At 39.0% G+C, this 13,978-nt stretch overlaps 2 protein-coding genes across 2 annotated transcripts in view; both read right to left on the bottom strand.

The window, feature by feature from the left end:
- Positions 1–670: 670 nt before the first annotated feature.
- On the bottom strand, positions 671–7,804 carry rad21l1 (RAD21 cohesin complex component like 1). Its single transcript, XM_072681073.1, has 13 exons — positions 7,661–7,804; positions 7,370–7,499; positions 5,928–6,027; positions 5,719–5,822; positions 5,526–5,630; positions 5,258–5,362; positions 4,531–4,641; positions 4,039–4,268; positions 3,109–3,205; positions 2,876–3,018; positions 2,285–2,395; positions 2,035–2,112; positions 671–1,198 (listed from the first exon to the last, which is right to left on the bottom strand). The coding sequence occupies exons 1-13, from the start codon at positions 7,802–7,804 to the stop codon at positions 1,010–1,012; spliced, it is 1,647 nt and encodes a 548-aa protein (XP_072537174.1). The 3' UTR covers positions 671–1,009.
- A 3,316-nt stretch (positions 7,805–11,120) lies between these two features.
- LOC140556958 (neurotensin receptor type 1-like) overlaps positions 11,121–13,978 on the bottom strand; it is a 3,801-nt gene continuing 943 nt past the window's right edge. Inside the window, exons 2-4 of the mRNA XM_072681074.1 lie at positions 12,601–12,787; positions 11,910–11,994; positions 11,121–11,506 (exon numbers count right to left, since the gene is read on the bottom strand). Coding sequence (XP_072537175.1) covers positions 11,224–11,506; positions 11,910–11,994; positions 12,601–12,787 — 555 coding nt within the window. The 3' untranslated portion in view covers positions 11,121–11,223. The remainder of the gene's footprint in view (positions 11,507–11,909; positions 11,995–12,600; positions 12,788–13,978) is intronic.

A 13,978-nucleotide genomic window follows, 5' to 3' on the forward strand; every position in this document is an offset into this window, starting at 1 on the left:
TGTCTTAAAGGGACACACACACACACACACAGCACCAAAACACAGACTAGAAAACGACATGAACCCTCAGACTCCGAGACCACTTGGAGAGAGATGCTTCGTCAGTTCTACATATTTCAGCTGCTGAAATGTAAACAGAGTCATTTAAAGTGGTTTGGAAAAGCTGAAAAAGTGAAGTTGCTTGGGGAACTACTTTGCCCTCCAGCAACCTGCATGTGTCCCTCCGCTATTGAGATAGATACATATACACACACATCAATTTAAGCCCTGTAACTACTGTAAAGCATTGCCTCACACTGCAAGACTTTACTGTAACAACTTCATATCATGAAGCTTTTAGAGGCATTACATTTTTCTCTCTAGAACAGAGATTTCACACTAAACCTCCCAAATGACTTCCTTTTTAAATAAGCCAAATATGGAATAGTTAAAAAAGCAAACAGTTGTGTATTTCAAGAAATATATTAGTCATTTTTTAGATTTGTAAACAAGCAAATCATACTTCAACATTAACCAGATATAATAAGCACAAATACAAAAGTCAATTCATAGAATATTAAATAATACCACCAAATGTACATGTGGGCACAAACAGAAAAACTCAAACATACATGTGTACATTTTAAACTTATTTTAAAAACTCAAGCAGTCGAGTAAATAAACCCAGTCGAACTCAATAAAATGCCTGAAGAAACGAAACCAACTTCCACAGAGAGCATTCATTCAGTAATAGTGCTGAACTTTAGGCTTGCCTGCTTTAAGAACTCAAGAGAAGTGTGGCCAAACTTGCTCCATCTGAACAAACCCATTTTGCTTTGTGTAACGCTGGTTCTAGTTTACCATGTTCTGCATGCGTCACTGTGTGGGCTGTGCGTTACAAATGTGGGAAACACTGAAGTGCAGTCCTTAATAAATATAATAATACATTTCAACCAAATTATACAAGTCTTTAAAAGGTCCAGATCTTTAGTGCTCGGCTAAGCCCAAAATATTAAAACAACCTCCTGTCCTACAGCTTGTGAAAAAGGGGTCCGGGTGTGGCAATTATGTCACTGTAGGGAGCTCTCTGGTGCAAGTCAAGGGCCCGCTGTTTCTTCAGCACCAAAAGGCAAAAGAAAATGGCTGCTGCTCTGGAGCGACTGCTTCTTTCAGAAAGAGTGTGAAGACTGAACCTGGCACTGGGGTTGTGGTCCTGATTCTGTTAGAACAAAGACATGACAATTTGCATTAATGTGGACAGTGGAGAAACAGTGCTTTCACATTTAATTGCTCCCCAGGTGCGGAGGAAGCTGCTTATCCATTAGTGAGGGTGTGTGTTCTCTGCCACAGATGGGTTAAATTCTATTGTTATGAATTGGCTAAAAAAGCAGGTTTCAATTCTAAATGAAAAGTGCTCAAACGGCCATATACAGTAAAGGGACAGGAACACTGTGATGGAAAGCAAATGACACTGTCAAAATCAAACTTTTGTATTAATAAACTAAAACTTATGCAACAGAGCTCTTTCGCAGGTAATTACATCACCACATGAAGCATTTTATCTCACAATTCAATTTGATGGAAAGGAGCTGACAGGAAAATAATTTTTCATTTTAGCGCTTATAAAAAATAAAACATACCCTTTATTAAAATATGTGCACATGTGAATGTGTTTACACAAAATGTTAAAATTGTGCAGTATAGAGGCAAATAAATCAAAAATAGGATACGTTGTGGAGGACACTGTAAATGTATGACAAAGAAAAAGCAGTAACCAGCATCACACCTTTCAAATTATATCTGTGTGAACTGTGCGACAGTTAAACAGTACTGTTGGAGAAGTGTACATCTGTCTACAGTAGAAAGTGAAACAGATCGCTGGTTGAGTTTCCATCCTTGGCAGCAGTCTCCCACCAACTCATTTTAATTTCCTTTTCTCGTAATCCTTCCTCTCACATTTAAATCTTTGCCTTCAGCTGCTTTCTATGACAGGCCTGATCTCTATCAAAGCCACACTATCACTGTGTAGACAGCCTGTAGATAGGCATAACTTACTTTAAGGACTTGGAGGAGATTCTGGGCACGATTGGTCATTCTTTTCTCCTCTATGTCTGGGCTGTCCAATACAGATTGCTGAAACAAAGAGAAAGAAGGAGCACTTCATTAAAAAAATAGGACAGTATGCAATGGAATGCTTGTGACTTATGCGAGTGGGAAAAGGGGTGAGAGTGGTGTGACAAAAACAAAAAATAAATAATTAAATAAATGAGCCACTATTTTTAATATTTATGTATATATTTAGCACTACCTGTGTTCGTGTTTGTGTCTGTGGGGTTTCCCTCGACAATCCAGATGGATGTGCCAGCATGGATTCTTCAGAGAGTGGCTCAGGATATGATATCTCCAACCGGCTCTCCTCCTGAAGGCAAGGAAAGAAATAGTGGGAAAGTGAAAGACATTTCAAAAATAGCCTGGAACAAAAAGAACAAGGTAGGAGTGGGAGGTTGTGATAAAGAGAGACAGAGACAGTGAGTGAGCGAATAAGCAGAAGGGGGGGGTGGGGGTGGGGGGTGGGGGGGGGGTGGTGTTGTACAAAGCAGAGAATGGCAGAGGAGGAAAGGACACAGGTGAGCAGTAGGCGGACAGCAAATGATTAGATGTTACCGAATGAGGGATGGAATTTAGAGCAGCCAGTATAGAAAGGAAGGATGGCCACAATATTATTTATGTAAAGGTTTTGATGCCCAGATTAAAAATGCTCTCATACCCAAACAAACATCTCAAAACATGCAAATATTTTGTGTATTATGTGAATATCTTTCTAACTGAATATGATGCACAGCAATATATTTATATTTGAAGAAACTGTTAGTTTGTGTGTGCATACACTCCTTACATTGGCAGTGTCCCAGGACTGCTCTGTGTGGGTGATTGAGGGCTCTATGAAACTGCCTGCCCCTGGTTCTCTGTGTGGATCCACAGTCTCTTGCAACAGACTAAACTCCTCCATCATCGGCAAAGCACTGTTCTCGCAATCAGCTACACATGTACATTCATACATACATGAAAAACTCAAAACTATTTTTGATGTGTTTATAATTTGAAAATGAGTGTGTGTGTGTGTGTTACCCTCTCTCCCTTGCTCCTTCATCTCCTCTGGGTTTTGGTCCTCTCCTGCTTTGCCAGTCGCCCCCTGTCTCCCAGGAAACACATCTCTGAGGAACAGCTGGAAGAAAAGAAAAAGGGAAGGGCATTTACCCAATGTGTACTGCTTCAGTGCAAGACTGACTAAGTAATTACCCAGAATGCCCTACTTTGACAAACTAATGATAGCTTGTGCTTTCACTGGGAGGCTGACAACTGACAATGGACAGATGGAGCAGGCCAAAATGTACAGCCATATATGCATGTACCTGTTTTGACTCAATAATACACACAAGCTGTGCCCAAAACCACACAGTTGTACTGGTATGTAGTTTTGAATGCAGCCACAATCTCAAGAATGCCCAAATGGCTCAAATATACCAACTTGTATATGACTCTCTTATAAGATATTTTTTTCCCAGAAACATGGCCCCTGCTGCTGTATTTAATTTTCATAAATCTTTGAATATTTTTGAACATTTGAATGAGCTTGTATTAAACATGCTCGATTTGCATACTTGAACTTGAAGCCTAAACTGAATTGTGTTTCCGTACATCAGTACCTGGTGATCCAATGACACATAAATGCATCCTTCAGCAACTTCAATGCTTTTACCATTTTAAAAATGTACCAGATTTTACTGAGTAAGAATCTACAGCATAAACGGAAATGCTTTCAGTTAATGTAAAGCACACTGCATATAAGTGTGTGGGTGGATATTGATTAGTGCTGCATTATGTTGGCTGACTGTCATCAACATGGGACAGCAAACCCATGGGTGTGTTCAATTATCTGCAGCTTTAGTGCACTTCCATTAAAATTCCCTTATGAAATGTATAGAAAAATTGCACTGTTGTATAAGAACATCCAGCCATTTCTAATACAGCTCTGATGTATGTGTGTGCATATATTACCTTCTGCAGGTCTGAGTGTATGACAGGTACACAAAAGTGTGAGAACAGATGATCCACTCCACCATTCTCCTTCCAGTCCATGAGTTGCCGTGTAGGTGGTGCTAGGTCCAGTGGGGTCAAGAGGTCAGAGGAGTCAGCTAGCTGGGCTCTGATAGTTTCATTAGAAAGCTCCTTAGACTGATCAACCACAAGCTTTCTCTTTCTGCTCCCTCTTTTTCTTTCGAAAGTGGCTAAAAACAAGAATCAAATTGTGACTATAAGAAGAATACATTTAGCACTTTACTTTAATACCGCACTACCAATACGGGTGGCAATATCACAGTATACCAAAAGAATCTATTTAATTTAAATGATGTGTCAAACTTCTATATAGTTTCTAAGAAATATTTTACCTAGTTCTCAGAGAACTACTGATGAAGAGAAAAGAAAACCTCTTTTCATTAAATTTTTCTTATCATTAGAAAATATAATATCCTTGGAGTTGCCACTTACGTGTGACAGCCACAGGCTCGAGGGCAAAGCCTTCCTCTATGTTGTCCAGCAGTGTGGTCTCATTCATGGAAGGAGTCTCTGTCACAGGAGCAGGAATAGCAAGCTCTGGGGCTGCAACAGTACAAAAAAGCAGAACAAAAACAACTAAAGGCAAGCATTGTGTTTTTTCAGTGCGTTTTGTTACATTAAACAAATTAATTTCAATCTCTGGCAGGTTAGTCTATATGTAATTTATATTATTACTCACGTGATCGGAAAGAAAACTATGCTGTACAAGTTATTTATAAATGATAAAACAATCTATTCTCTAGTCAGATGGACTGGTGGAGTGAACTACTAAGTTCATTCTTTAAAAGTGTAATACACTTAATTACCAGAGAGGGGAGCCTTAACACCACTAATCACAGGACTGCACACATTTCATGGCTTATAAAACAACAAAAACACAGACTTTCTGAATTGCGGTCTATAAGCCAGTGTTCAACATTGCTTGTTAATTTTACTTCTTAAAAGACACCCACTGAACCAGGGAATTAACAGAGCAGTTGAGCTAAATCAGGTGCGTTTGAGCAGGTAAACTAACTGTACAAGATTATCCAAGCCCTTTATGACCAAAAATGAAGAACCCTGCCTTTAACTGATGTATGGATGTTGTAGGATAATACAACAGATGACAGATGATATAAAATAAACACACAAGAAGGAAAATAAAAGTGACTGTAATTACCTGTTGAATTGATAGCAGTTGGTGGGGGTGTTGCAGGGAGCTCATTAGTTGAATTTCCACTGGAGTCGTCCAGCAGAGAATTCTCATTTGCATTTACAATGAAATCTGAAAATAAAATGTATGCCCCATTTCAAACGTAAGCTCTACATATGCATGCTGGCATCAAATTGTTTATGTAAAGGACATTTACTCTGCAATTTATTTCAATTAAGAACAGAGATACAAAACATTCTACCAGTAATGATTTATAAAAACCAATCATCAGTACCAACAAGGTCAAAAGCCATCCCCTCGTCACCAAACCCGTCACCAGTTGTACCGAGAGTGTGGAGACTCATATCAAATAGACCCTGATGAGATTGGGCGTCATCTCCTACATTAGAAAGAAAACAATGGTTTGTCCTTGCAGTTAAACAAATTTGCAATGACAACTGGTTCTGCTGATGCTCATATTCTCTTACCCAAGTCATCCATAGAGAGAAAACTGTTCCCAAAGTTTTCTTTCAGAGTGATTTCCTCTGTACGACACTGATTTAATGAGAAGTGATCTACCACATCAATGGTGCTGGAGGACAAACAAATCACACCTTAATCCTGCATATAGACATACAACACAGATGAGAATTCAGTGGAATTTCTCTTATTTTGAAAAAAATAAGAAGGGGGGTACTTAAGATCAGGCAGCTGTGAATCAAAGTCAGGAAATTCCTCAGGCAGGGTAATGGCCTTAAACATGGCCTCCATCCCTTCATCAGGCAGATCGGTCTGTCCTGTCATGACAGCAAAGATCAAGCATAGTTTTCCTTACGTCTACTTACAATCTGAATCTGGTTTAGTTTGTTGTTAATTCACAGAGAAACAGAAAATTCATCGCTGCCTATTTTCTTTTGATGGATTGCAATCGTCATTACAGAGAACTATAGCAATACTGTAGATAATACTGCTTTTTTGGCACGCCAGCTCAATTTCCTTTCTCAATCTAATACACTTAACTACCTATGTCCACCTGTTAATAAACGTCTGGCTTCAACAACAGGAAGTCAGGGTGGGTGGTTTAACTGCCATACCTTTCTTCCCTATACTCCCTATACAATTAATGCAATCCAATTCAAGTCAATTCAAATAATTTGCATGATCCTTTGAACACTGGCCATCATCACAAAAAAAAAAGGTGCCAATCAAGCAGTGATAAAGACAAGTGTAACAACGGCACAGAAAAATCTTGGCTGTGACCGGAATGACTCACTATTTACTATGTTAGGGCACTAATATAGAGTACTAATCAATCATTTTTCTCTGAGTGTTTGAATTGTACGTGAATTTTGAACATAATTTTGAGGGCACTACAATCTCCCACAATGCACTGGAAATTAAGAGTAAACATTGTAGCTCACCACATAAAGCTGAATGAGGCCCAAAATACATTGTGAGGGGCATTACTAAGCAACAAACAGTGAAACAGTGGAAAATGGAGACAACAAAGTTTGCTCATATAAGCAAGTGATATTTACCCTTGTACTTTCTTAACGGGAGGCTTGTGTTTCTAAGAATCAACAAATATTCCAGAAACGGCACAATAATTCATAATACAGAATTCAGTTCAGGTGTGTTGAGGTGTGTAGAAAGCTTAAAACTGTTTCTCCCTATAAGGCACATTACTAATGACTGAATAGGGTTTTTCTGTCACACCCTTTGAGAGAAATGAAGTCTCAAAATCCATGAATACATTCAATTCAGTTCATTTGAGCCTTCTTGACATCAAGGTGTGGCTTTAATCGTATCCAAGGCTGAAGGTATGTGTAATCATATGCACAGATAGCCTGAACTGAACTGAAGAGCAAATCTGTTGAAGTGTTTTAGAAAGGAAATATGATTGTTGTGCAGAGACATGTCCAAAAATTACATGTATATGTAAATACTTTACAATGATTATTAGGAGGAGTAAGAAAAGTCACAAAAAAAGCAATGAGCGCAAGCATTCATCCGCATCAATGTTACTTGATGGACCTCACTTAAAATGTTTACTAATCCCAATTCAGAGGTTTGGTCAAATGCTTGGACTCCAAACTACTCTGTTAGTTCACAGTTGCAAAATGCAGTGGATGCAGTAACCTGGTCGGAAAGCCACTTTGATTTTAACCACAGCATCATTGCAGTCAGCCAGGAGATACTTGGCTTTCCTAGAATAGATCCGCACAACACCCAAGAGCAGGTGACCTGAAGTCCGCAAACCAATCGCTACCTATCGGCAAAGCATGGAGGACACAGACCGAATGAGTTAAGTATTCATAATCTTGACAATTCTATTCTAAACTATTCCCTTGTTGTGTAATATCTGCAGAACAGAACGTAAACATCTTAAATGCTGTGTTACACTTACCTACAAAGTGCAATATACAATACCTGGGGAGAAATAATATCTTTGATAGTAATCTCTAGGTTGCATTCAAAGACATGAGCTTTGGTTATCTTCTTCTCCCAATGGGCTGCAAGCCAGATTCTGGCCAGGGTCCCTCGTTTGGAGGTGAAAAGTTGAGTGAAGAACATTTTGAGAGGCGCAAGATATTCTCACAACACTTGTCCCTCTTGGCTAGTCTGTGCCCCTGAAAAAAATTAAACAGTCATTAAGACACTGACAGGCATTGTTCAAATTAGATGTGGTGATGAGCAAGTAATACTGCTAGTAATTAAAACACCAACTAACCAAGTTGAAAGGTACTCTGTGAAAAAAGGTCCCTTTAGAACTGCAGATGAACATCTCAGAACATCTAGCATCTGACCTCGGAAACATTTGGGTAAGGAATTCCATCTATTGGCATAGGTCCTTTTTGGGATCATTTCAATCTAGACCAGTGATTTCCAGTCTTGATCCTGCAAGCCCACTACCTTGAATGTTGTCATGTTTCCCTGCTCTAACACACCCAGGTCACCTCAGGAAGGGCTTGTTAATTGGTTCATTAGTTGGATCAGGTGTGTTGGGAGCTGGGGAAATTCTAAAAACTGCCACAGGACTGTGAACCACTGTCTAGAGAAAAAAAAAAATCTTAAAAAGTGTGGGACATGTATAATGCCGCCACAAAACAGACCAGGCTGGGGCAGAATGAAGGTAAAGGTGCACGTATTTGTCACTGTACAGTGTGGACTGTACAGTCCACAGGACTCCGCATTTAACCCATCTGGTAGTGAACACACACTCACACACACACATGTTAGGGGCAGTGAGTACACACACACACCCAGAGCGGTGGGCAGCCAACTCCAGCGCCCGGGGAGCAGAGAGGGCCCAACAGTGGCAGCTTGCCGAGCCCGGGAATCGAACCCACAACCCTGTTATCGTTATCTCTGCGCTCTAACTGCTGAGCCACCACTGCCCCAAGTACCAAGAAGGTTTAGGAACAGAAGATTCCTCTGCTCATCAATACCAGATTCACCATATGGACAAAAGTATTGGGTCACCTGCTCATTCAATGTTATTCTGAAGGTTCAGGGGTATCAGGAGTTTAACCTGCTTCTTATTTCTTTCTTTTTTTGGAGTAACTGCATACTGTTCATGGATGGCTTTCTACTAGAGTGTTGCTGTGAAGATTTGATTGCATGCAGTGATAGAACTTTGCTCTTGTGGTCAGGGTGTTGAACCATTACTACCTCATCTCATCCCAAAAGTATCACCTGGCATTAGTAATGGTGCCAAGGTTCAAGGTTCATCTATGCCAGCTGTGTGCGCGCGCATTTGCACGTCGGCGTCAGCAATGGGTGCACCTTAAAGAAGCTAGCTAGCTAGCTAGCACTAGCTAACTAAATGCATTCGTTAGAAGTGGTGTCCACAAACATTTGGACATATAGTGTAAATTGGCGCCACGTATTGTAGCTAGCTAGCTAGTTAAATGGAAAATACTGAGATAGCTAGCTAGTGCTAACGCTTTCTCCTCTCCCACCACCTGCTCTGAAGACCTGGAAATTAAAATACTGTTAGTTTGCATAAGCTACACTACGATTTGCACTTTCTTTGGTGTTAAATTTGAACATAATCTGTGAGAGAATTAGCACTAGCTAGCTAACGAGCCTCAGTAACCCACGAACTGCTGCCTTAACGTTTGCGTGGTGCAAACCCTTCCCTGCTAGTTGGCTAGCTAGCCTGCTAACTGACGGCAGCTTGTATTTTTCGTATGAAAGAATTAAACATCTTGACTCGAATATAACGTTAATAAGTTGTGCCTAGAGCCATTTCCTCACTTTAACACCGTGTTTATCTTTGGGTTTACCTCTCTTTATTGCTCTGTCCCGAATGTAATTCAGGGAGCGCTTAGCCGATGCTACACTCGAAGTGGAGCAGCTCGTGCATCCCGCCGCTTCGCGCGCGAGGTCAGATCCTGACAGACTGAGGAAAATCACACTGATGTTTAACTGACTTTACTACGTTTTCTAATGTAGATTTGATTATTATTAGTTTTTACTTTAAAACTGCATTTTAAAGGGTAACTAACTTGGTGTTCACCTTTTAAACCACTCTGTTCCTACAGGGTTAGTCATGGTCTCACGAGCTAGCTATAACTCCTAAAGTGGAGCTCAGTTGGTGCTGCAGAGGCAAGACAAGTCCAAGAGCCCTGTAATATAATTTTCCACAGTAGAAATTGTATTTTCAAAATGTCACTAGTAATAATCTAATCCACAGATCTATAAAGGTCATTCTGATTGGTCATATTGCCAGAACCACATATCCCTAATGTTATTTGGTTGTGTTGCCACTCATTTATGTGGGATCTCATCCTCTCTCATCTATAACTGGAGGTTTTACTAGTAAAATTATAGCAATTTAAAGAACTACAGATTTTTTTTTTACAAGCAGAATTTGTAATTCCACATATCCACACTGTAATTCTGACTAGTAGAATAGTCAAGTCCAAATATTCATTATAATTAATGTTGATAATTGCAATTTAGAATTCAAGCTCCAATTCAATCTCCTGATTTAGTTCTGAATAGCTGTAGTATGCATGTGAAATATGTTCGCTTACAGATTTCTAAAATGTATTAATATTTTATTTTTAACTAGTAAAAAGTATTGTTAATAACTTAAACTAAATTGTGCTGTCAGAATTACATTTTACTCTACTGGTCAAAAAGCCAAGCAAAATCAGTGAGGTGAGTTTCATTAAAATTGATGTTAAAGATAAATATGTTTCTATAAGGTGAACAATTTGCATGTTAATACAGTAGTTTGTAGCATGACACTTACCTAAATGACAACCTGTCTGGTTAATATGGTACACAGTATCAGTAATTATTAAAGGAAAAACATGTATCTTTGAGCCCAGTAGCTGTTCTGTATACTGTGTGAATAATTCTGGATAAAGAGATGAATAGAAATGATCTAAATGACCTGGAATAAACTCTTATTTTACATTAACTTCCATTCCTTCACCTGTAAGGTCACCATTTTTGACATGCATCTTTTTCATTGGACCGTGATGATATTAACAATATTACAGAATTGGTTCAAATCAAGGAAACTAATTTTATCGGAACATACAACCGGACAATGCGGTTTCCTTTCCAAGAAGGATAACCCTGCAGTTGGAACATCACAACTTTTTTTTTTTTTAAGACTGGACACTGTGACAAGAGTACAGTACATCAGCAACTGAAATACTTCCATGTTTGTTCTTTGGGGGAACAAGTATGAGAGCTAAAAGACGATATAAGGCCACACTAAGGTATATTCACACAACGTGAGGGAATGTTTTCTGTCCTTGCTTGAAAAACCATTTCCATATGTAAGACGTCTACAGAAGGGGCTTAGAGAAAAGCTTCGGAAATGCCACAAAGTTAACACTGTCATTGCGATACAACGATGAGTCCTTCTGTAGTCATTCCGATGAGCAAATCCAGCTGATAATGTACAAAGAAGTTCTCACAGAATGGCTCCATGTAGCATTAAAGGACATATGACACATTCAACATCTATATCAGTTCATAGTCTCCATCACATCTGTTGAGCTAAGAGTGTGTTGGCTGGTGCGTGGCGTGGCCAAAGTTGTCGGCGTTTGATAGGGAGGAAACTGCAGGCTCCTGCTGTTTGCTTTGGCCTTCAGTTTTCTTGAACTCCAGCAGAAGTAGCCAAGGGTGGAAAAGAAGATCTGGCGGTAGCTGGACGAGACCAGGTTATAAAGGATGGGGTTGATGGCTGAGCTCATGTAGAAGAGCACGTTGGTCACCATGTAGAAGTAGTGGTAAAAATCGTACAGTGCACTGTGGAGAGCACATACAGGCAAATGTATTAATTGAGGTTTGTTTGGTTGACTTGGTAAATATCTATTCAAAGCTTAGAGCTCTGAAGTGGAGATGGCACAATAGCATGTTATCTATTCCAATACTGATATTGTATTTTTGAGTATCTGATGAAATCCGTACAGCCCACAAGGTAGGACTTGCCCTATTACACAATGCTACCAGTGATCTCTCTAGTCGGGTAAGCCCACCATGCTACTCCAGTAACAGTCCCTGTGCGACACTGTTGTTGCTACATTTGCCTTCCTTGCTTTAAATAAAAGCATCGCCCATTGATACAGATGTGCCATCTCCACTGTCATTTCTGCAATCAGCCCCATTGGTTCACATACATGTTGTGTGGATTATCCAGTAAAGCACTTACCTCGTCCACTCTGTGACATAACAGTACATTAGGCGACGTGTGTGGTATGGCAGCCAGCACACCACAAAGGCAATAACCAGCACACCTGATGACCAGAAACAGATTAAAATAAGGAAAGAAGGTCGGCAGGTCATGGATCAGCCGTAACATTAAAACCTCCTGCGTAATACTGTGCAGGCCCTCCATGTGCCACCAAAACACTTCCACAAGACCTCTGAAGGTGTCCTGTGGTATCTGGCACCAAGAGATTACCAAATCCATGCAATAGATTGCATAAATTAACCTTGAGCACCCATCACCATGTCACCGGTCCATCTGTCATCCTTCATTGGAGCACTTTTGGTGGGTGCTAACCACTGCGTACCAAGAACACCACTCACCACTTTTAGAGATGCTCTCATCCAGTTGTCTAGCTATCACAATTTGGCCCTTGTCAAAGTGTCTCACATTCTTACATCCTTCTTATGTCTATTTTTCCTGGTTCCAACAAGAACTGACTGCTCACTTTATGCCTAATATGTGTGGCCCACCTCCTGACAGGTGCCATTGTAACCAGATACTCAATATTTCTCACTGCAATATTGCTTATATTGCTTAATCAGAAACAGCACCATGATTTGTGGTGCCAGTAGAAATGGCTTGTTAGAGATGCTGTTGTAGTCCGAACTCACAATATCACATTCATACTTACGCAGGACCTGAACTCCATGGCGAAGTGAGCGCATGCGACCGCTCTCCATGGTGATACCTCTCGCTGTTGGATAGCTGCAGGACGGGAGCAGGGTCTCTTGGGATATTTGATGAAGTTGTCGTCCGATCAGTCCATTCATGGTGGAGATGACCAGCATCGGCACAACGAATGAAAGAAGAGCATTGACCTGTGAGAGACACTCGTGAGTAAGAGGTTTCTTCTGCATGAAAATGTAGCTTTATGGTTCTTTATAGGCATTTTGTCATTGACTAGAACTAACCACCAAACTCTTAACAGGTCCCACCCTACCCAAATTTACACAGAAACTCTAGCTAATCTACATGCGTCTGAAACGCTTGGGCAGATTGGTTCTGATCCTTTAGAAATAATAAGACATCTAACAAACATTTTTTTCCAAATTTTTTTTGGAAATTTAGCATATCAGTTCTGGGCCCACTTTCCCAAACACATCTTAGTGGTACGATCATCTTAACTGGAAATGTTAACAGAAAATGTTGAGTGATAGTGGCTTTACCTTTTAAGAATCATCTTCGTGCTAAGATGCTTTTGAGAAACCCAGTCCTGCTAAGTTCAGCAGCAGCAGAAACTTAAAGTACTGTCTAATTAAATATGTCAAAAGTGAAAGGTTTATTTGTGTATTGAGTATTCTAAATACTCTTTGTAAAATATTTAGTATTTTAAATACTCTTGGTAAATTATTAATTGAGAATAAGTATTCTAAATACTCTATTAATAATTTACCAAGAGTATTTAAAATACTAAATATTTTACAAAGAGTATTTAGAATACTTATTCTCAATTAATAATTTACCAAAAGTATTTTAAATAATAAATATTTTACAAAGAGTATTTAGAATACTTATTCTCAATTAATAATTTACCAAAAAATTTTAAATACCAAATATTTCACCAAGAGTATTTAGAAAACTTGTACTCAATTATAACTTACCAAGAGTATTTAAAATACTTAATATTTTACCAAAAGTAGCTTATAATAAGCTTATAATTAAGTATACATAAACTTATACAATACATAAGTAATATTAGTATTTAGAATACTTGTACTCCACCAATAGTTGATCAAGAACAGTTTATATTACATGGTACATATTACTGGTCATAATCACATTATGTTTAAAATGATAAATATTTTAGAGTATTTAAAATACTTCTACTCAGGTAAGTATTTTAAATACTTAATATATTACCAAGAGTATTTACAATACTTGTACTCAACCAATAGTTTACCAAGAGTAGTTCATAATACATGTAATTGTGCAAAAGTCATATTTTACCAAGAGTATGTGAAATAAAATCTAAATACTTAAAAATATTTTAACAAGACCTATTTTAATCA

Source organism: Salminus brasiliensis, chromosome 6 (assembly GCF_030463535.1).
Source record: "Salminus brasiliensis chromosome 6, fSalBra1.hap2, whole genome shotgun sequence".
In the NCBI taxonomy this organism is placed as follows: Eukaryota; Metazoa; Chordata; class Actinopteri; order Characiformes; family Bryconidae; genus Salminus; species Salminus brasiliensis.